The sequence below is a fragment of the Apodemus sylvaticus genome, chromosome 11 (genome assembly GCF_947179515.1).
Source record: "Apodemus sylvaticus chromosome 11, mApoSyl1.1, whole genome shotgun sequence".
NCBI classification, from domain to species: Eukaryota; Metazoa; Chordata; class Mammalia; order Rodentia; family Muridae; genus Apodemus; species Apodemus sylvaticus.
In genome coordinates this window covers 97,309,648-97,332,831 of record NC_067482.1, presented here as the reverse complement: position 1 = coordinate 97,332,831, position 23,184 = coordinate 97,309,648, and the positions used below count along the sequence as shown (strand labels likewise).

Sequence of the window (23,184 nt, the reverse complement as noted above, 5' to 3'; positions counted from 1 at the left end):
TAACCTCAGGGGTGACAGAGTCATTCAGAAGATCATGCCCTGAAGGAACCTGGGGAAATACCCCAAGCCCCATCTCCTCACTCTGCCCGCCCATGCATTAGGTTCTACGTTTTCTAACTTTTCCACTTTATGTCTCTATTGTACACAGGATGCTAAGCCTTTAGGAATTGGAATTATTCTTCCTATCGTGTGTATCAAGGATATTGTTGGTCACAACACGGGCTAGATGTAACCTGGGTTCTCCTGGGTATGGATTCTCCCACTGGTATTGGTTCAGGAAACCATTTTCTCTTAATTGATGTTTATCTTCATGTCTTAACTTTTTTTGGAAGGTTCTTTTTTTTTTTTTAACTTTTTTATTGTTTTTTTTTTGTGAATTTTACATCATGCAGTCCCACATATCTCACTGCCCCCTCATACCTGCCTCCTGCCCTGGCAACCTCTCCATCAAAAGAAAAACAAATCTTGTTGGAGAAACTGTATAGTGTGTGTTCCTTAGTACACTCTTTTGTTGACACTTCTTTGCTTGCAGATATTCATTGCAATGGGTCACTGGCATGGTTTGGGGCCCTGGCTCCTGCTTCACCATCACTACTGGTTCTCAACTGGGCCTCCTCTGGTTGACCTGTGTCTTAGAAATCCTGTGGCTTGATCTGTAGGACCAGCTTTTGCATATGCTCCTTCCTTTCTTCCTTCCTTCCTTCCTTCCTTCCTTCCTTCCTTCCTTCCTTCCTTCCTTCCTTCCTTCCTTCCTTCCTTCCTTTCTAGATTTATTTATTTAATGTATATGAGCACACTGTGGCTGTCTTCCGACACCCCAGAAGAGGGCATCAGATCTCATTACAGATGATTGTGAGCCACCATGTGGTTGTTGGGAATTGAACTCAGGACCTCTGGAAGAGCAATCAGTGCTCTTTACCACTGAGCCATCTCTCCAGCCCCTCTCCCACTCTCATAACCTCAGAGCCTGCTCTCCCTACTGTCATATGTGGGGAGGGAGAGGGGAAAGAGGAAGGGGAAGAAGGCATCTCTCCTGCCCACACCACCACATGACAGACAGGTGACAGGGCCAGCTCTTTCCACTCACATCCTTGGGGGTCAGCTCTTCTGCATCCAGGACCAGCTCTCCTGGGCTTCCTGGGTGTGGTGCAGTGCCACTCCCTGCTCTCATGCCTTTGGAGCCATCTCTCCCATGATGCCCAGGCGAGGGTGGGGCTAGCCCTGCACCGCCTTCCTCCGCGCCCCTCCCTCCCGTTAGCATAGTACCTTCTTCACTGTTCTTAGCTGCTGCTGCTTATGTTTAAGTCTGTTTTAGACACATTGGCTAAATGAGTCAGCTTAAACACAGCTTAGATCAACATTCCTCTGCTTAAAACCTTCCAACGGTCTCATGTCTCATGTAAAGTAAAAATAAGCATCTTTTCAGAGGCCTGGGTGGACCTTACCAGGCTGGGCCTCCCGCACTCTGTCATGTTACCTCAGTATGTACACGTGCACGCACACGCGCCAGCAGCGGAGTTGTTGTCCACCCTCAGAGCGCTCGTCCCTATCTGTGTATCTTGATTTCTTCATCCCTCAGACTCACTCCTCTCACGTGTCGGTGATTCCGAGAAGCTCTCTCGGACTGCCCTGAAGAGAAATGCTCCCCTCTGACCCCTGTATCCTTATCCTTTTTATGTTCCCATAACATATATGCTCAACTTTAACATACTGTTTAGGTAATGATGTAATTTGTGCATCGCTTACTACTTCTACCATAAATAGCACCAAGGCAGATAGATAGTACTATGTAAATGATATCAGTTGAGTGGACCAGTGAGCGACAGAATGAACAGGTCTCCCCTCTAGCAAGGATTCTTATCCAGGGGCAATGAGTCTAACTAGTTAATTCTTAGTTTGTGGACTGACACATAGAAAGTACTATTTGTTAGTTTTTATTATCTTCTTCAGACACTCCCACCAACAGTTATTTTCATAGCACGTGATGATGAAAACTTATTAGCCCGTCCTGGCATACCATCTCCATTCAGCTCAATTTGGTCAAAAATACACAAGAGGAAGTGGTGATGATCTTTAAATTTTGGGTGGTGAAGTCTCCAAGAGAATTTTGGTAATCAAGGTTTATAAATAAAACACCCCCCAAATCAGAAGATCTAGAAATACAATCTGGAGTAGCTACTTTTCTCTTTCACTATTTCACCTAAACATTGCAGTTTAGGGGAAACGAACTCAAATACAAACCTCACCCCCACCTCTCCCTCCTCTCTGCCCGCCTCTGTCTTCCTCTTTCGGAGCCTTGGGACCCTGAGTTGCTGAGCCCATGGACACATACATGACTGTATCCTGCTAGCTTTTCCTCTTTTAAAGAGTGTGTGTATGTGGGTGACCTGTCTGCATGTATGTCATACCATGTGAGTCCTGGTACCCATGGAGGCCAGAGGAGGGCATCGGATCCGGAGTTACAGATGGCTGTGAGCCGCCATGCGGGTGCTGGGAATTGAACCCAGGTTCTCTGGAAGAGCAGTCTGTGCTCTTAACCACTGAGCCATCTCTCCAGACTCGAGATCGTCTTTTTAAGGAATAAATGTGCCTTTAACTTCTCAGTCACAAAAATCATTTTTAAAATATTGTTCCTAGCCGAAGTTTTCCATAACCAGAAATAACAGGCTTTCAGAGCATTAGATACCTTATTTTTGTGTCATTTCTTGTGGCACACCTGCGCGCGCGCGCGTGTGTGTGTGTGTGTGTGTGTATTTGTGTGTGGAGGGGCATAGAAGGTTTTCTTATAATAAACGTACAGCTCTCGCTTGTTTGAGCTTACTGCTTACTTTTTTCCGTGTTTCCTTTGATTTTGACTAGTGACGTTTGTTTCAGGGAGACTGTGGATCTCAGTTGATAGCTAAGGCTGATGACTTTTGCACTCCATAATTGAAACTTTTATATTTATTCCGGTAGGCTCACAGCTGGCAACCTGGAATAAAAAATCCATATCGTGGTGTTGTTGTTTGGCCTGTTCCTGAAAACATTGAAATCACTGTGACACTGTTTAAGGTAAGTTCTCTTTGTATGATCTAAGTTTATCAGGTACAGCTGTGTGTGCTCTTGTGTACAGATGCATTTGTGTCTCTGCTCACCTGATCATGCTGTTTCCACAGAAGTAGGCAGCTTATACTGCGCAAGGGCATTACAGTGTTTCAAGACCTGTAAGGCCGTGGGCGGACCTATCCCTATTGCTGGCTCCTGGGAAACTTTAAAGTGCTTTCCTGGGGAGAGCTCAAGCTTGCAAGACGCTTCATGCTGCTCCTCAGTTTTTGGTTTTGTTTGATAGCAATTTACTTTAAAGTCAGTATCCAGTAAATGTTGATGTTAATGTATCATGCCAAGTATAATTAAAATTGATAGCTTGCTAATTGCTTCTTGGTCTTTTGATCAAGATCAAGTGCAATTGTTAGAAAATCCACACATCCACTACACACACACACACACACACACACACACACACACTATAAGTATATATTTATAGTGTGTGTATACATACTGAGACAGGGTCTCACTAGGTAGCCCTGGCTGGCCTTGTACATGGTCTTGCTGGGCTAAAATCCATAGAAATCTGCTCAACTTTGCTTCCTAGATGCTGAGAGTAAAGGCATGTGCCACCAGGCCCCACTAGCTAAACTATTTTATTAACAAAAGTGCAGATTAAAAAACATAATACTGTTTACCTGTCTTTTATGTGTTTGTTCTTGAAATTGGTCTTTTTTTTTTTTAGGCATCATAAAATATTCGACACATAAGATAATTAAGCACCAATTTACTAACCAACTATCTTGCTCTTAAGAATAGGGCAAGTAGTGCCTATTATTAGCCTTTGGGAAAATAGTGGAATCAAAAATAAGTGCTTGCCAAACCTGATGGCACAGGCCTATAGTTCTAACTACTCAGGAGACCGACAGAAAAGGATCACAAGTTCAAGGCCTACCTAAGCCACAGAGTGAGTTCAAGGCTATCTTGGGTAAATTATTGAAACCCTGTCTCAAAATAGAAAGTAAAGAGGCTTGGCATGGTGTGGCCTGCCCGTAATCCAGTTCTTTCCTGGGTTCAAAGTCATTTTCTGCTATATATTGAAGCTGCCCTTGGGCTAAGTGGTACTCATCTCAAAAATGGGTGGGGCATGGGGAACATGGGAGGAGGTGTGAGGGTGAGTGGCTAAGAGACAGGAATGAATGGGAGAATACTGGCTTAGGATGCTTGACTCTAGGCTCAGTGTCTAGGAACACACACACACACACACACACACACACACACACAGCATTACTTCTCTGAATGATTCATGTTAAAGACATTATTTTTACAAAGGATTGGAAGGAGGAGGCATCCACTGAATATTTTAGGTCATTAAGTGAAAAAACTGAAGTGTAAATCCAGTGTAAACATGTGCTTTTAATTTTGTGACCGAGTGTCCGAATTCTTGTGTTAGTCAGACTTCTCTTGTAGCTGTGACGGATACCTGGGAGAAACAACTTGAAGGAGGAAGCACACACCCTACACCCTTCATCGTGCTTGCCATATATATTACACACACATAGCATTTTGATGGTAGCACCACCATCATCATCTCCTTGATTTGCATAGGGGAAATGAGAGAGGAGACTGTAGCTACTCTTTTGTTTATCTTCTCCCTATTCTGTCAGTCAGCCGTCCTCAGAGGCTGCCATTCCGTCAGCCGTCCTCAGAGGCTGTTATAAAGCCCATCTTTCCTGTAATTCTCCTGCTGGAATGATAACCTCAGCTTGGTAGTTAAGAGCAAGACTGCTGGAGTCTCTGCACACATCAAGAATTCATTTAATGCTCAAAGCAGCCCAAGGTTCTGTCACTATTTCTATCTCACCAGTAAAGGAGTAAGTCCGTGGGGAGTGGAGTGTCCCCAATACCCCATGAGCAGACTCTGTTCTGACCTCTGTAGCAGTGGTTCTCAACCTCAATGGCGACCCCTCTGGGGCTTGTATATCAGATTGCCTCAATCAGATATTTATATTATTATTTATAACAGTAGCAAAATTACAGTTATGAAGTAATTTTATGAAATAATAAACAAATTTTATGGGTTGGGATGTCCCGCAGCCTGAAGAGCTGTATTAAAGGGCTGCAGGTCAGGAAGGCTGAGAAGCACTGGTTTATCCCATATTGTGTACTCTGCAGAAATGGGTTATGAATATTCGCTACGACAGCGAGATCACTCATACACCTGAGGAAGACTGTAAGCAATCTCATCGAGTGCATTTCTTGGTTTAGTCTGCCCATATTGGTAAGACAGATGAATAGACAAGGCCGCACAGTGTTCTGTGTTTATTTGTAATGGCAGAGAAGACGGCATTAGATTGGAGCCGGACCTTGAACGTGCTCATAGTTCCTTTTTGGGGGGAACTGACGGAATGATTTTGAGTTAAAAATAGCTATTAAAACTTGTGGCTGGGAAGATTAGGAGTTAAGTGTGGGTTTGAGTTCTGATGCGGGTGAATGCTCCTCACTCAGCCTTCCTGCCTCTGTGTAGTGAGATAAAGGGAAGACGCCCCCACCCCTTCCTTCTCTGGTGTGGGATCAGATGTTTCTCCACAGTCACACTGGGGAGCCTTGAAACCATTTCCAGTACTTAAATTCGTATTTATCTTCCACATCATGCAGAATTCAGAAAGAAAGACAAACAATAAAATAACCAAAATAAAACCACTGTATTCTTTCACGGCAACTTCTGGATCTTGTTTTTGAACAGACCTTAAATATTCTGGCAAAGAATTTCCTCATATGTTTCCCTTCTGTCAAATTTCACAGTTGACTTAATTTTGAAACTGTGAGTGGAAAGGGCTCTGGGCTCTTTGTTGTTGTCATACAAGTAAACGCACAGAGAAATGGGTTTTGAATTATTTATTTCTCTTGTACAGATTTGGTTATTTGTGTGTATGGGTGTTTTGTCTGTATCTCTGCGTGTGCACTACATGTGTGTGCTGCGGGTGGAAGGCATGAATCCCCTGGAACTGGATGGTCCAAGGCACCATGCAGCGCTGAGATTGTTATCCATGTCCTCTGGAAGAGCGGCTCCCGGTGCTCTTAACTGTTGAGAAGCTATTCCAGCCCCTAAATCTCTTAGAAATAATATTTAGTGTCCATGGGCGTTTGACTGCTTGTGTGTCTGCACTGTGTACATGCCTGGTGCTGAGGCCAGAGGAGGGTTGGCTCCCAGGGCCTTTCAGGTATAGATGGTTGTCAACTGTCTCATGGCTGCTGGGAATGAAGCAACCAGTGTTCTTGACTCCGGAACCCTAAGACTGTTATCAGTGTGTTTCCCCCTGAGGTCGAACCAGAGCTTGCTTGCTTTAGATCATGACCTTGTTTTTTTTGGAATTTCAATTAAATTGAAGATAGAGATGGCTAGTAAAAATTTAAAAACATATTTCAGATTTTCAGAAGGTAAATGCCTTTTTATACCATTAGTACAGAGGTATGAAAGTTGACAACAGAGATAAATAAAGAAGGCTTAATTACAAATATTTTGTCTGGTCTATAATAAAATAATTCCCTAGACAACCACTTGAAAGTGCCCAAGAAATGAACCACTGCGGCGACAGCTGCGGTGGCTTTCACATTGGTTACTGGCTCAGGGAAAGAACTCCTTAGATAAGAGTGTCTTGGGTGGGCTTCGCCATCAGTGGGTTTGTTTGTTTGTTTGTTTGTTTTTGGTATAGAGTAGAGTTTATTCAGGGCAGAGGATGGGAGTTAATGAGGTAGTGGAGGCAGAGAAAGGCAGAGAGAGAGGGAGAGAGAGAGAGAGAGCGAGCAAGAGAGAGAGGGAGAGAGTAGAGAAGTGGAGGAGTGGAGGCCCGCCATGACCATGTGGAGAAGGGGGGCGGGGAGGAGAGCCTGAGAGTTGAGAGTGCCAAGAGGCTAGAGCGATGAGAGGCCATCTGTGTTTTAAACGTATTTTATGTTTTAAATCCTGCATTATATTACTATATGAAGGCGCTGCTATGTGGCGCATTTCATTAGTTCATTTGTCAAGTGTTCTAGAGAGGCCGCTGTGTGCCACACGGTTTATGAGACTTGGGGCTCAGCGGTTGAAGTGAATGACAGTGGATGATCAGTGGGCTCTGGAGCGCCAGTGTGGCTCTAACACTTGTCCTGTGAGGGTGCCTGGGCCTCCTTGCAGTTATCCTGTTGTTGCTCTGTGTCATGGAGATCCTGCAGCGTTGGATCAGCAGGACTGACCCTTTCAGGCATCCCAGCTATTTGAAGATGATACACACTTTGGGGTAGCCCATCTCAGAGCCCTGGATGTGGGCCTGGGTATCCTGAGCTGGTCTGCACACTGGTCCTTATTTGTACCACTAGGGGGAGCTCTCCAGCACTGCTCTGGCGAGGCCCAGTACTACCATAGGCAAGTGACAGTGTCCGCTCTCCTGCTCTCACGTCCTCAGGGCTGGCTCACCTGCACTCAGGCCTCCAGAGCCAGCTCCACTGTGTTGTCCAGTCAAGGGGTAGGGACAGCTCTCCTTAGTGTCCCAGCTCACTGGAGGTGGCCAGGGGTGGGAATGGGGGTGCATCGCTCTGCCCCATAGCAGCGGGGTCAGCTACCCACTCTTCCTCTCCTGAGTGCTGGCTTCTGTAAGAGGTGGGGCCAGCTCTCCAGATTGCTGCAGCCAGTGGTGGGGGGTGAGGGGGGTGGGGGAGGGAACACAGTTGACTGGCCTGTGGACATCATGTGGTCCCTGGTGGCTGCCCCAATCAGGGATGTCCCCATGTTCTCTAGTGGTAATATAAGCTACAGCCATCAACACCAGCCCCTGCTGCTGGGTAGCCATGAACCCAGACAAGCCCTCACCAGCAGCTCAGTGACAGGGTTTACCACTAACAGCAGGCTCTTCCTCTCCAACCTCATGTCTCCAGTTCCATCTCTCTTCATGATGCTCAAGTTCTTCCACTTCTCTTTCTCTCCCTGTGCCCCCACACACCCAGGAACTGCGGTGGCTTCCTCTCCAGGCTGCTACCGGCTGGTGGGCCCTGGGTGATTTCCTCAGGCAGGTGAATGTCTACGGCCCACACGTGCCGTGTGCCCGAGGGCAGGTCTGTTGGTGACACAGCGGTCCACGGGTCTGTCTTCCTCCTCCCAGGCCGTGCTGCGGCCCACCTGGGCCTTGGGGCAGAGGGCAGGTCTCAGGGCAACTTCGTCTCTCACACTACGTGGCGTGGATGAACACAGGTCTCTGTCTTCTTCCTCTCAAGCTGCTCTGCCTGGATTTGATTTGATTGATTTTGAAGTATTCTAGGCATAAAGTTTGGCCTCCAAGCCAGGCATCAAGCTGGGATGAAGCAAGGATTCCCATCCGCTCTGCCCGAATGACAGAAGAACAACGGGGGTCTCTTTGCCCAGCCAGGGGTCACCTCTAGCCCTTCTTATTTGTATTTTTAGTTTGGGACAGGGTCTCAAAGGCTCCCTAGGTTCCCTCACCCTTAGTGTCTTCAGGTATTAGCACCTGATATTAAAGGGACATTGTGCATGGTGGGGGAGGTCTGTGCCGCCAGAGGCGGCTGGCCACTGCATCCTCCCCGTCAGGAAGCAGCGGAGTGAACACTGCCCTGTGTGCTCCATGTGTCTCCTCAGCCTGCTGCCTTGCCGTCTTCTAACATTTGTAGACGTGACGGTTCTGCTGAGTCTGGGTGTCTTCTCTTGTGCAGCTTTCCTTGTTTGTCTCCGCAAGATGGAACATACTGTTTGCTAATCTCCAGTCAGGTCTCTTATTTCAGTCTGTACACTTACTCAATGGAGAATACGGTATATGTCTTTAAATGTAAGAACAAGTACGCAAAGTCCGTGGAATACATATACAATCTCTTGAATAGTACATAGTGTTTGTCAACTAAATGCCTGCAAGAGTATGCCTCACTTAAAAAAGTGCCAGGGGCCCTGGGGGCAGCAGGATCCTCACCCTTAGAGTCTTCAGGTATCTCCTTAACAGAAGTGGGGAGAGGGTTCTCAACAACGCATGCTGATTGGCTCATTGTCTCGATCATAAATTCCCTTGGGATACCTTGCTCAGGCAGGACTTGTGGTTTCAAATGCTGAGTGTGCGCATGAGGAACTCTGTGTGAGCATTCAGCCCCACAGTGCGGCACAAGGCTGACTTTGTTTATATAAAATAACAACTTAGATTTAGAGAAATTACTTAGCTGTTTTTAAAGGATATTTTGCTCCTTCCCTTTAAAAAGTTAGTAAAAGTGCAAACAAGCCAATTTGTATTTTCTTGATTGGATTGATTGGATTAAAGATACATGTTTCTAACGTTTGATAATTTCTGTTTGTTGCAGGATCCTCATGCAGAAGAATTTGAAGACAAAGAGTGGACGTTTGTCATTGAGAATGTAAGCTAGTGGCATGCTTCTCATATTTTTTTAACCTTATTATATCATTAAAGTACATGAGCAGTTTGGTCATGGGAGAAATGTTGCTTTATGAAAACTTATCAGGGAATTTGTAGGTCTTGGAAGTTATCAACAACAATTGCTTATAAAATATTTATGATAAAACTCTAAAAGTCTTTACTGACAAAGTACACACACACATACACACACACACACACTCTGTATTGTTTAGGGTCTGAGGGCAAAGCCATTTACTAATATTCTTTATCTCCTCACCGCCCAGCTTGATATTTCTGAATATAGTAAACACTTGCATACTGTGGGATCCCAGGAGGCGAACAGGTGTGTAGGTTAAATCGATGCTTTCTAATGAGAGATTAGAGAAAATAGGCAATGAAAATATAATGACTAAGGGTCTGGGGTGGGGTGGGCTGGAGAGATGGCTCATTGGTTAAAAGCACTTGCTCTTCTCTCAGAAGACTGCAGTTAGGGGCTTGAACATTGGATGCCTATAACTCTAGTCCCACACATGTGTGTGCGGTTGTGGGTCCTCCCCTTTTGAGTGGCTGCGCAGATTGAAGATCTCTCCGTGAGTGTCAGCCTTCACTGCTGCTGTGATCATTGAGCGCCGCCGTTTTCATCACTCTCCTCAGAACCTGTGTGACAGTCTCTGCATCCTGTTCCTTTCTTCTATGCTTGGCCTCACTGTGTGTCTCAGGGTTAAAGGGAACTTAAGCTTTTCCCAACAGTAACTTGGACCAGTTTTAGGTTTAAAGTATCAGCTACAAACACAGCTGGGAGTTAGTCCTGCTGGCTGCTCTGAACCACTGTCAGCACGGTGGAGTCTCAGACTTCGGAAGCTAATGTGCTCATGTCGCATGGAGAAATCTGCAGTGGATGTCCTTCTGTCCTTCTGTGCCCCAAGGCTCCTCTGTACATGTGAGACCTTGTAACTCGATAGGCTGTAGACTTAGTGAGTTAAATTCTAATTAGTTAACGGTGGAAGTATGTACAGACCAGTTTTATATTTGTGTGGGAAGGTGTTCTTGTTATTCAGTATTAGGATGAAGAAACAATTTCCACATTTCTGAAAATCGGGTTATAAACTAATGTACCAAAAGGCTCAAGTATTTTTCTTTAAAGGAAAACCATATGACATTACTAGACTTGACTACTGCAAAAGGTATTTTTAAAGATCAGCAGAGGTACATACTAAATCTTAAAATGGTAAACTTTAAATGTTATACAAGATAAAAATATATATTGAATATTCTTCTGTATTGAAATATCTATTTTTCGAATAAGAGATTATGTTTATAACATTTTAATATAAAATAGATTTAAGTCCAGAAATATATTTTGCCAATTTTCCTTTTACCCAAGTAGCTGAAATTGCTAGAAGTCAGTCGGGGGCGGGGGGGTGGGGGGGTGGGGGGGGGGAGAAGACACCGGAAGGGGAGAGCGGTGAGACATGCCGCTGGCTCCCCCTTTCTCCAAATGTGCCACTCACAAAGTCTGACTAAATAAGTATGCTCTTTTCTTATCATTTAGGTCATGAAATACAGAGTTTTTAAACCAAAGTATCTGTAGAAATTAGTTTTTATGGTGTAAACACATCATTGTAAAATATACCTGGTGATGTGCTTCAGAGAAATTAACTTTTATAGCAGGCTCTAGGTTTTAAATTTTGTAGTGAATGAAATACTTGACAGAATTATCTAGGGTATAATACTTGACACTCACATGCATGAAGACACATGTACGCATGTGTATGTCAACACATGTGGGGTCGAGGACAGTGTCCCTGCTGTCCCTTGGATGCTTTCTATCTGGTGTGTGAGACAAGGCTCTCCTACCAGAGACTCAGAAGGACCAGCCTCTGCCTGCCCAGCACTGCCATTGTGCGTGGTTCTTGTATTCAAGCTGTTTCCATAGTCTCCCTTGCCCTTTTGTTTTGAGATGGAGTCTTGCTGTGTGGCCCACGTTGTCCTGGAGTTCCTAGGCACATAAGCCCCTTGCCTCAGCCTCCCTAAGTAGATGGGTCTATAAGCATGTGCCCCTGTTACTGGCTTTAGGGTAGCATCTTTTAATTAGTAACAATTTAAAAAATATATATCAATATATGTTTATTAAATGAACTGTAAATATTGTTGAACATTCTTTTTTGTGAATTTTTGAGTACAATTCCCTGCTGCCATCCCCACCTTGAATTGTTTCTGTAGTAGTTCCTGTTCCAGATTGGAAATAAGAAAAAGGAATTTGAGTTGTGCTATAAACCAGCTTCTCATTTAAAGGAAGACATTAATTTGGTTTTATAGCCAAAACATAATTCTGTCGTCATGAATATTAAGGAAAATAACATCTGTTTTTTAAGCTCTTTTAGTGATCAAACCTTAATGGAGGACTGGGGATATGGCTCAAGTAGATACCGGATGCCCTGGTGTGTGGAGGGCCAGGCCTCAGTGCTAGCACAGAACAGTGCCTAATGGAGCCTGAGGCGGCTGGCACATGCCAGTGCTGCGGGCACACGCCTGTGATCCCGGCATTTGGGAGGTGAGGTTGGAGGATCGAGTTTGAAGTCAGCTGTGGTGTCATAGTAAGTACAAGGCCAGCGGGAGCTTCATAGTAAGACTCCAGAACAGAAAAGCAAGGTCTCAGGATAGCTCACTGCCCAGCATGTAGAAGACCTCTGTTCTGATCTCATAATTCCATGGGTGGGAGCAAAAATGAAATCTCGGTATTTGATAAGAGAGCTTGAGAAAAAGAAAAATTAGCAGATACCTGAGGTGATTTTTGGTAAGATGCTCACCTCAGTAATGATAGCCACGGTGAAGGCCATGCTGGGAAGTAACATTCCCTTGGATTGGTTTGTTATGGTTGTATTGTGTTGACTTTACCTGTCTTTATAGCAGCATCTTGTTTTGTTCTTGTTTGTGAAAAGATGGTTGTAAGGGGCTGGAAAGATGGTTCACTGCTGAGAGAACTTACTGTGCAACCATGAATTCCTGAGTTCAGATCCCATCACCCATGTAACGAGAAGGGTGGGGCCCCGTGCCTCCAGCTCCCTGGGGCAGAAGCAGGAGGGTGTCTGGGGCCGACTGCGGCCCGGGCCGGCCGAGCAGAGAAAGAAGTGAAAAAGCTCAACTTCCAGATTCAGGGAGAGACCTGGCCACAAATCACGTGGCCAGGAGTGACAGGGGATGCCAGCCACCCACTTCTGTCCTCCGTGTGCATGTCACAGGCGTGCTTACCTATGTCTATTCACTGCATGCACTCCACACGTAAACACACACAGCCCACAAGTAAACACACACACCACATATAAATAAACACCCCACACATAAACACCCCCATGTAAATACACACACCACACATAAACACATACACACCCCACACATAAACATACACTCCACACATAAACACACACACACCCCACACATAAACACCCCCCACATAAACACATACACACCCCACACATAAACACCCCCCATGTAAACACACATACAAACACATACACACACAAACACAACCCACATGTAAACACATACACCCCACACATAAACACACCCCACACACATAAACACACACCACATATAAACACACACACCCCACATGTAAACACACACACACACACCCTACACATAAACACATACCCCACACATAAACACAGGCATGCACATTTGCACACACACACATACAACCAATTATGAGTTTTGATCTGCTTTCTAGTATAATGTGTTTATTTTTAAAAGATTAACGAGAAAAAGTCAACTGTATATATTATTAGGTATATATACATATATATTATTAGGTATACAGTTATACTCTAGAAGTCTTGTGAATTCGCTATAGACTTAATGCTTGAGAAAGAACATACTTGTATATATATTATGGCTGAAATGTTTTTTAATCCATTATTTGATGAGAATACACTGCCTTTGTGTGTGTGTGTGTCCATGATAGTTCATGTGGTGCGTATGTGTGTTCAGGGTCATGTGTGTGTAGTGCATATGTGAGGCTAGAGGTTGTGCTCGGTGTCGTCAGCCGCTCTCTACCTTACGTTACGTTTCGAGGCAGGGTCTCTCACTAACTTAGAGTTCACAGACTACGCTTTCTCAGAACTAAGTGCTGGGATTAGAGGTGGGCATTCAGCTGCGTGCTGGGAGCAGAACTACAGTCCAAGCTTCAGCAGCAGATGCTTTATCTGTTGAACCGTCTCGCCAGCCCAAGAATTAGGACAACTGTCATAAATTATGAATCATCTAATGCCAAGGGATGTGCTATAAGTCTAACCCTGGAACAAAGTGCTGTGTGCACTTACCGGGAACAGGTTAGAAACTCAGCAGATCCTGTGTTTCAGTTCTAAGATGGTTTTATAGAGTCAAACATAGATTTGAGAATCTTCTTTTCTCCCCGACTTATGCAGTTGTTTTAACTCTATCCAAGGCTCTGGAAAGTTCAGGCTCACTTTATAAAACACCAGCAGGGACACTTGCTGGCTAAGTGAGTCTAATGTAGGCAACCTTTTCTGTACTTACCCTCCCTGTCCACCGTATCATTGTCCTATCACGACGGCATAACTTCCCTGAGCATAATTACTGATTATAGCTGAACCCCGTGCACCATTGCAAGTCCTGGTGAACGAACCCAAGAGCACATGTCCTCAGGAACATTCTGTCACTCTGCTGAAGGGCAGGGCAGTGCGACAGTGAGAAACGTGCTGTTAAGGGGAGGCTACCTGGCAATGGCTACGTCATTTATATGGGTCATTTATTTTCCTTTGTCTCTTTAAAACAACTTTTTGTTTGCTTTTTGTTTTCCAAAACAAAGTTTCTCTATGTTGTCCTGAATCTCTTTCCAGGATGGCCTGGAAGTCAGAGGCGTGTACTGTCTGCCTGGGCAAAGCCACTGTGTTTTAATTTCACCTGTGCCAGTGTGATTGATAGGTCAGTCTCTGTTTTCCTAAGTGAGTTCTTGAACCTCCCTAAGGTTCATAAGTGGGCTTTAGTGTCTAAGGCCCTATAATGCTTTGGCCTGTTAGTGTAATTATATAACTAGGTACTTCATACACTGGTGGAAGAGTTGCTTTGAAAGCTGATATTATGCTTTAGGAAGAACTTATAAAAGTGAATTAAAAATTACAGTCAAATCTGGAGTCAAATCCTACATAGACCTATAAGAGATAGAAAAAATTAGATTGAGAACATTTTGGATTCACAATACATTTCTGTTGTCTTTGTTTCATTTAAAATAAATCAAAATTCACTGATGTTATATTGTGGGTGTTGGTTATGTTTAGGGAACAAAAAATTAACAACACTAAGCTCAAGAAACCGTGTAAAGCACTAATGAAACCCACTAACAGGCGCTGAGCACCGTCACTTTTGTTGCCGGTGTTCTCCATCTGTGCCCACGTCCCTCTCCCAGTTGGTCACCTACAAGGGATTCTGTTGTGAATATTGTCATAACCAAGCTCACCTCATGACCCGTGTCTGTATTACCAATGAGGCCCAAAGTCAGTAAGTTTGCTCTACCTAACATCTAATGAGACATTCCTGACTTTGAAATTAACACAGGGAGCAGTTTCATCCATGTATTCAGCAGGAAGTAGTCACGGGCCATGTAGTGTCCAGCACTGTCCAGGCACTGGAACTAAAGCGGCCTATGAAGCAGGCAGAAGCAGCTATGAAGCAGTTCCTCATTCTTATAAAGTAGAGAGAAAGAATAAAACTTAGTGAAACTTAAGTGATCAAAAGAACAGATGTTAAACATAAATATATAGTATATTGTGTTAATGAGTCTCATTATTTAAAGGCTTCCAAAAAGAGTTATAGTATTCTTATCAATTAAAATATTTTAATAAGAAAGCTGATAATGTATTTTATAAGATGGGAAATTTTGGGATGTTGCATAAATCTTTTCCTGAGTTGTAGCTCCCCCTAGTGGTGAGTGATAGAATTGACCAAACTGGAAAAGTTATTTCTGTAGGTAAGTTATCTTGAAGCATCTCTGTCTGTCTATGCATAAGCTTACATTTTAAATTGCATCAACGTTTTATATAAAATATTTAGTGAAAGTGCTAAGTTCTGTTGTAAAATATAGATTTTGTTTACAAGTCAGTTAATATATTTTCCTGATACTTACTGAAAGGCAGTATCAGAAAAAGAAACTAAAAATCCTTTTGCCTTTAAAGTGTTTCAAGACTTAATGAGGTCTTAAAGTAGTATCATTGAGAATGGTTTCTCTCTTGTTGTTGCTTTTAGTTTTTTGAAACAGTCTGTTAGTCTATATTTTAATCTTACCTTGAACTCATGGCAATCCTCCTGTCTGGTCTTCCTGCATGCTGAAATTCCAGGTATAGGCTACCATTCCTGGCTATAAAACTTTTACTAGATACTAAATATCCCAATAAAATAAAGAAGTCTCAAATATATCACCCTTACATGTCTGCTGGGAACGCCGCCCCCCCCCTCCCCGCCCCTAGCAGGTACTCTGTAGACTGCTTTATGGACATATCTCATTCTCTTGTTGCAGATCCGTCTAATCATTATGGGTTAGACCTGTAGCCCACTTTAAACATATTGACACCTAGAGAGGGTGAAGGATCTGTTGAGAGTTATATAATTAACAAGTTAGGATCTCATTCAGTCTCATTTTTCTCCGGGGTTTTTCTTAATGCCTGATTCAGTAACTGCCTTCCTGAATGATAGAGGCCATAGGTAATCTGGGGTGAGAGTGGGTGGGTATTTGATTTGGTAAATGTTGGCTGTATAGATATGAGGGTCTAGGACCTGATTTGGGTCCCTAGAACCCTGGGAAAATAGGGTGTGCAGCATGTGCCTGGTGCCTGCCTGCAGTGCCCGGTGCCCGGCAGGTAGACAAAAGCTGACCACTAGAGCTCTCTGGACAGACTACGAGCCCTGGATTCAGTGAGAGACCTTGTCTCTATAAATAAGGGGGAGAACGACCGAGGAGGATGCTCGCTTTTGACCTCTGGTCTCCACGTGCAAGCAAATGAAAACATACCATAAACTCCTATCTGCATACAAACATGCTAAAGTAAGTAGAGATTGAAAACTCAGAGGGCTTTTTAATTGACCTTTTTTAGCAGTAGATCTGTGAGGAAGTATATATATTAGATTTTAAAAGGTAGGCTTTTAATATTTATATTAGGCTCAGAAACTATTTTGGAGTGATTAGTATGAAATGGAGTTTTGGGGATTTATCACTCATAGAAATTCATTTTTCCTTGAGGTAAGATTTTCATATGTAAATGAGGTTAATTTTTATTTCTGGTCACAAAAATTCCCAATTTTATATTTCTGAGTTTGCTTCTTTAGACTGAAAAACTACTTGTGTACAGACAAAACTTTACAGGCAAGTTTGCCACAAGCTGTGACATGTGATTTAAATTGTTTTCGTTAATGTCATTTAAGACAGAATCTCTCTACATGGTCCTGGCTGTCCTAGAACTCACTATATAGATCAGGCTGACCTTCAACTCACAGAGCTTCTCCAGCCTCTGTCTCCTGAATGCTGGGGTCAAAGGCCTGCACTGCCATGCCCAGCTTGTGATTTAATGTTTAGAGTGTCTGTGTATTCAATTATAGAGTGCTGGGGTTGAAAAAACATATAAAGCATCTGACCTTCTATGAAGGTGCGTGTGCGTATACACACACATACACACACATATATAAAACTTCCTCTTCTTGAGAGCTCAAAAAGCAAAAGAACTAGATTTCTAAAGTAATAATTTAAAATTAAAAATTTTCTATTTCTTTTATTTATGTGTTCCATAATTTTTTGGCCTTATCTTTAACCTGAAGAGTTGAAGTCTCACTAAGATTTTCACCTTTTGGCTACATCTGTATCCTTGTAAATTAAGAGGTGGCTTCTAATACGTGTGCTGAGAACTTTTACTGTCTCTCACTGTGCCTTTTGTGTGACCATTCACAATGCAACACTCACGTACTTCAGAGGAGAACCAGACTTGTCTTCATTTGGATTATCTGAGCTCATTTATCTGTTCCTAGTGGAATGAGAAATGCCTGGTTCAGCTCAGGGTCCATTGTAGTCTGTCATGAGTGCTTTGTCGGGGCACTTTTTCAAGAATAAAAACAGTTTGGACACTTTCTTTATGACCCAACTAAACTCAGATGTAATATATTTGAACATACGGGTTTTAGTTTTAGATAGCTAAATGTTTTTGTTCTTTTGATGTCAGTGCTTTTTGAATGAACTGAAAAAAATGTGTAATGATAAGCCAATCTAGGTTGAATTCACTCATTTAATATGCGCTTTCTGTTCACCCAGACATGATTTTCCCTAATACTTATTTTTTCTATGAAATTGGGACAGTCACACGTCTACAGTGTCTCACATTGCTAGCTGGAGAGTGGATTTTCTTGGGATAAAACAGCTTTAGGCATAGGGTAGCTGGTTCTCCGGCAGCTTGTTAACAAGGGATTGCAGGAAAAAGATACTCATGAATATTAAAGAATAGTAAAGATGGGAGACGCCAGGGAAGACTTCCTGGAGTAAGTGGCTACAGAGTTCAACTTTCAAGAAAAAAAATGTCAGGCAAATGACATTCTAAGCAAAGGGAAGAAGATTCAGCAAAGAAAGGGCAAAAGTTCCGAAGGGGGAAGATAATTGGTAAAAAACCAAAGCAACAGAGAGAAAATAGCTCTCCAGTTAGTGTGTGTATGTGTGTGTGTGTGTGTGTGTGTGTGTGTGAGTGAGAGAGAGAGAGAGACAAAGACAGAGAGAGACAGAGACAGAGAGAGACTGTTAAACCATGAATTTAGTGGCAGACATGTAATTAACCCAGTTCTGTGTCCACCACAGAGGTTAGTGGGGGAATCAGAAGTGTCCCTCCAGGCTGTGATAAGGGAGGCGGCTCCTTAATACTGTGTTTAGTTTTGTTTTAACGGCAGTTACCTCCTGAAATTTATTTTAATGGGTAGGATGGGATATTAATTATGGCTTCACTGTAGCCTTGATTCTGGACACTCAGCATGCACACACCTTGCTGCATGCACCACAGTGTGCTGCGCCAGCCCGTGCTGCCCAGAGCACCTTCGAACTGCAGTATTTCTACTGTCACTGCAGTCACTGCTTCTAATGAAACATGATAGCATAATTCAGAAAACATTTTAGATATTTTACTAACATTCCTTAGTATGAAATATCAAATTAGTATATCTTTGAATTGCATTGTTAATAGGATACTTTATTTTAAACAACATTGTTGGAGTTTCTAACCTGAGTTTTATTTAAAAATTTTTTTCATTGACTTTTCCTTGGAATTTTCAACAATATCTGAAATGACTGTACATATTTTTATCTTTTGTACTGCATATTGTGTGAGATAGTGCTCTCATCATTAGGAATTATGAATCAAAATACCTCTTTTATTAGATATTTGCTTCATTTACATTTCAAATGGTATCTTCTTTTCTCCTTACCCCTCTGAAAACCCCCTATCCCATCCCCCCTTCCCCTGCTTACCAACCCCTACCCCCCCTACACTTTCCTGACTTGGCATTCCCCTACACTGGGGCATCGAGCCTTCACAGGAACAAGGGCCTCCGCTCTCAACATATGTAGTTGGAGCCATGGGTCCCTCCATGTGTACTCTTTGGTTGGTGGTTTAGTCCCTGGGAACTGTGGGGGTACTGGTTAGTACATATTATTGTTCCTCCTATGTCACTGCAAACCTCTTCAGCTCCTTGGGTCCTTTCTCTAGCTCCTCCATTGGGGACCCTATGCTCAGTCCATTGGTTGGCTGTGAGCCATGGGTATTCTGATCCTCCTTTTAAGAAGGACCAAAGTATTCATACTTTGGTCTTCTTTCTTCTTGAGCTTCATGTGGTCTGTGAATTGTATCTTGGGTGTTCTGAGCTTCTGGGCTAATATCTACTTATTAGTGAGTACATACCATGTATGTTCTTTTGTGATTGGGTTATCTCACTCAGGATGATATTTTCTACTTCTATCCATTTGCTTAAGAATTTCATGAATTCATTGTTTTTAAAAGCTGAGTAGTATTCCATTGTATAAATGTACTACATTTTCTGTATCCATTCCTCTGTTGAGGGGCATCTGGGTTCTTTCCAGCTTCTGGTTATTATAAATAAGACTGCTATGAACATAGTGGAGCATGTGTCCTTATTACATTAGAGCATCTTCTGGGTATATGTCCAGGAGTGGTATAGCTGGGTCCTCAGGTAGTACTATGCCCAATTATCTGAGGAATTGCCAAACTGATTTCCAGAGTAGTTTTACCAGCTCGCAATCCCACCAATAATGGAGGAATGTTCCTTTTTCCCTACATCCTCTCTAGCATCTGCTGTCCCCTGAGTTTTTGATCTTAGCCATTCTGAATGGTGTGAGGTGGAATCTCAGGGTTGTTTTGATTTACATTTCCCTGATGATTAAGGATGTTGAACATTGTGATTTTCAGCCATCTGGTATTCCTCAGTAGAAAGTTCTTTGTTTAGCTCTGTGCTCCATTTTTAATAGGGTTATTTGTTTCTCTGGACTCTAACTTCTTGAGTTCTTTGTATATATTGGATATTAGCCCTCTGTCGGATGTAGGATGTAAAGATCTTTTCCTAATCTGTTGGTTGCTGTTTTGTCTTATTGACAGTGTCCTTTGCCTTATGGAAGCTTTACAATTTTATGATCTTAGAACATAAGCTATTGGTGTTCTGTTCAGGAAAATTTCCCGTGTCCATGTGCTCCAGGCTCTTCTGCACTTTCTCTTCTATTAGTTTTAGTGCATCTGGTTTTATGTGGAGATCCTTGATCCACTTGGACTTGAGCTTTGTACAGGGACATAAGAATGGATCAATTTGCTTTTTTCTGCATGTTGACTACCGGTCGAACCAATACCATTTGTTGAAAATGCTGTCTTTTCCCCCACTGGATGGTTTTAGGTCCTTTGTCAAAGATCAAGAGACCATAGGTGTTTCTGTTTGTTTCTGGGTCTTCAACTCTATTTCATTGTACCAATACCGTGCAGTTTTTATCACTAGTGCTCTGTAGTATAGCTTGAGGTCAGGGATGGTAATTCCACCAGAGGTTCTTTTATTGTTGAGAATAATTTTTGCTATCCTGGGTCTTTTGTTATTGCAGATAAATTGCTCTAACTCTATGAAGAATTGAGTTGGAATTTTAATAGGAATTGCATTTAATCTGTAGATTGCTTTAGGCAAGATGGCCATTTTTACTACATTAACCCTGCAAATCCATGAGCTTGGGAGATCTTTCCATCCTCTGAGATCTTCAATTTCTTTCTTCAGAGACTTGAAGTTCTTGTCATACAGATCTTTCACTTACTTGGTTGGACTCAGACCAAAGTATTTTATATTATTTGTGACTATTGTAAAGGGTGTCATCTACCTTATTTGTTTCTCAGCCTCTTTATTGTTTGAGTATAGGAAGGCTACTGATTTATTTGAGTTAATTTTGTATCCAGCCACTTTGGTGAAGTTGTTTATCAGGTTTAGGAGTTCTCTGGTGGAATTTTTGGGGTCACTTAAGTAGACTTAAGTATATCATCTGAAAATAGTGATATTTTGACTTCTTCCTTTCCAATTTGTATTCCTTTGACCTCCTTTTATTGTCCAATTGCTCTGGCTAGGACTTCGAGTACTATATTGAATAGGTAGGGAGAGAGTGGACAGCCTTGTCTAGTCCCAGATTTCATGGAATTGAGTCCAGTTTCTCTCCATTTAGTTTAATATTGGCTACTGGTTTGCTGTATATTGCTTTTCCTATGTTTAGGTGTGGACCTTGAATTCCTGATTGTTCCATGACTTTTATCACATGAAAGGGTATTAGATTTTGCCAAATGCTTTCTCAGCATCTAATGAAATGGTCATGCCATTTTTTCTTCTTTGAATTTCTTTATATAGTGGGTGACATTGATGGATTTCTGTATATTGAACCATCCCTGCATCCCTGGGATGAAGCCAACTTGATCATGGTGGATGATCATTTTGATGTGTTCTTGGATTCCATTGGCAAGAATTTTATTGAGTATTTTTGCATTGATATTCATAAGGGAAATTGGCCTAAAGTTCTCTTTCTTTGTTTGGTCTTTGTGTGGTTTAGGTATCAGAGTAATTGTGGCTTCATAGAATGAATTGGGTAGTGTTCCTTGTGTTTTCTATTTTGTGGCATAGTTTGAAGAGTATTGGTATTAGGTCTTCTTGAAGGTCTGATAGAACTCTGAACTAAACCCATCTGGTTCTGGGCTTTGTTTGGGAGACTTTTAATGACTGTTGCTATTTCTTTAGGGGTTATGGGACTGTTCAGATCATTTATCTGATCCTGATTTAACTTTGGTACCTGGTATCTGTTTAGAATATACTTCATTTCATCTAGATTTTCGAGTTTTGTTGAGTATAGGCTTTTGGAGTAGGATTTGATGAGTTTTTGGATTTCCTTAGTATCTGTTGTTAGGTTTCCCTTTTCATTTCTGATTTTGTTGATTTGGATACTGTCTCTGTGCCCTCTGGTTAGTCTGGCTAATGGTTTATCTATCTTGTTGGTTTTTTTTTTTTTCAAAGAACCAGCTCCTGCTTGTGTTGATTCTTTGTATAGTTCTTTTTGTTTCTACTTGATTGATTTCAGCCCTGAGTTTGATGATTTCCTGCCATCTACTCCTCTTGGCTGTATTTGCTTCTTTTTGTTCTAGAGCCTTCAGATGTGCTGTCAAGGTGTTAGTGTGTGTTCTTTCCAGTTTCTCTTTGGAGGCATTAAGAGCTATGAGTTTTCCTCTCAGCCCTGCTTTCAGTGTGTCCCATAAGTTTGGGCATATTGTGCCTTCATTTTCATTAAATTCTAAAAAGTCTTCAATTTCTTTCTTTCTTTTTTCCTTGACCAAGTTATGGTTGAGTAGAATGTTGTTCAGTTTCCATGTGTATGTGGGCTTTTTGTTATTTTTGTTGTTATTGAAGACCAGCCTTAGTCCATGGTGATCTGATAGGGGGCATGGAATTATTTCATTCTTCTTAATATCTGTTGAGGTCTCTCTCTCTCTCTCTCTCTCTCTCTCTCTCTCTCTCTCTCTCTCTCTCTCTCTTTTAAGGTTTATTTATTTAATGTGAGCACACTGTCAATGTCTTCAGACACCAGAAGAGGGCATCATATCTCATTACAGATGGGGTTGAACTCGGACCTCTGGAAGAGCAGTCAGTGCTCTTAACTGCTGAGCCATCTCTCCAGCCCTGTTGAGGTCTTTTTTGTGACCGATTATATGGTCAGTTTTGGAGAAGGTATCATGAGGTGCTGAGAAGAAGGTATATCTATAGATATCTGTTAAGTCCTTTTGGTTCATAACTTCTGTTAGTTTCACTGCATCTTTGTTTCTGTTTCCATGATCTGTCCATTGATGAGAGTGGGATGTTGAAGTCTTCCATTATTATTGTGTGGGGTGCAATATGTGCTTTGAGCTAGTAAAGTTTCATTTATGAATGTGGTTGCCCTTGCATTTGGAGCACAGATGTTCAGAATTGTGAGTTCATCTTGTAGATTTTTCCTTTGAGCATGAAGCGTCCTTCCTTATCCTTTTTGATAACTTTAGGTTGAAAGTGTATTTTATTCTATATTAGAATGGCTACACCAGCTTTTTTCCTAGGACCACTTGCTTGGAAGATTGTTTTCCAGCCTTTTACTCTAAGGTGGTGTCTGTCTTTGTGCCTGAGGTGAGTTTCCTGCATGCAGCAGAGTGTTGGGTCCTGTTTATGTATCTAGTCTGCTAGT

At 42.4% G+C, this 23,184-nt stretch overlaps 1 protein-coding gene across 7 annotated transcripts in view; it reads left to right on the top strand.

The window, feature by feature from the left end:
- Ehbp1 (EH domain binding protein 1) overlaps positions 1-23,184 on the top strand; it is a 278,079-nt gene that overhangs the window by 40,927 nt on the left and 213,968 nt on the right. For all 7 annotated transcript variants that reach the window (XM_052198644.1, XM_052198645.1, XM_052198646.1 and 4 more), the window contains exons 4-5: positions 2,956-3,051; positions 9,358-9,411. In XM_052198644.1, coding sequence (XP_052054604.1) covers positions 2,956-3,051; positions 9,358-9,411 — 150 coding nt within the window. The remainder of the gene's footprint in view (positions 1-2,955; positions 3,052-9,357; positions 9,412-23,184) is intronic.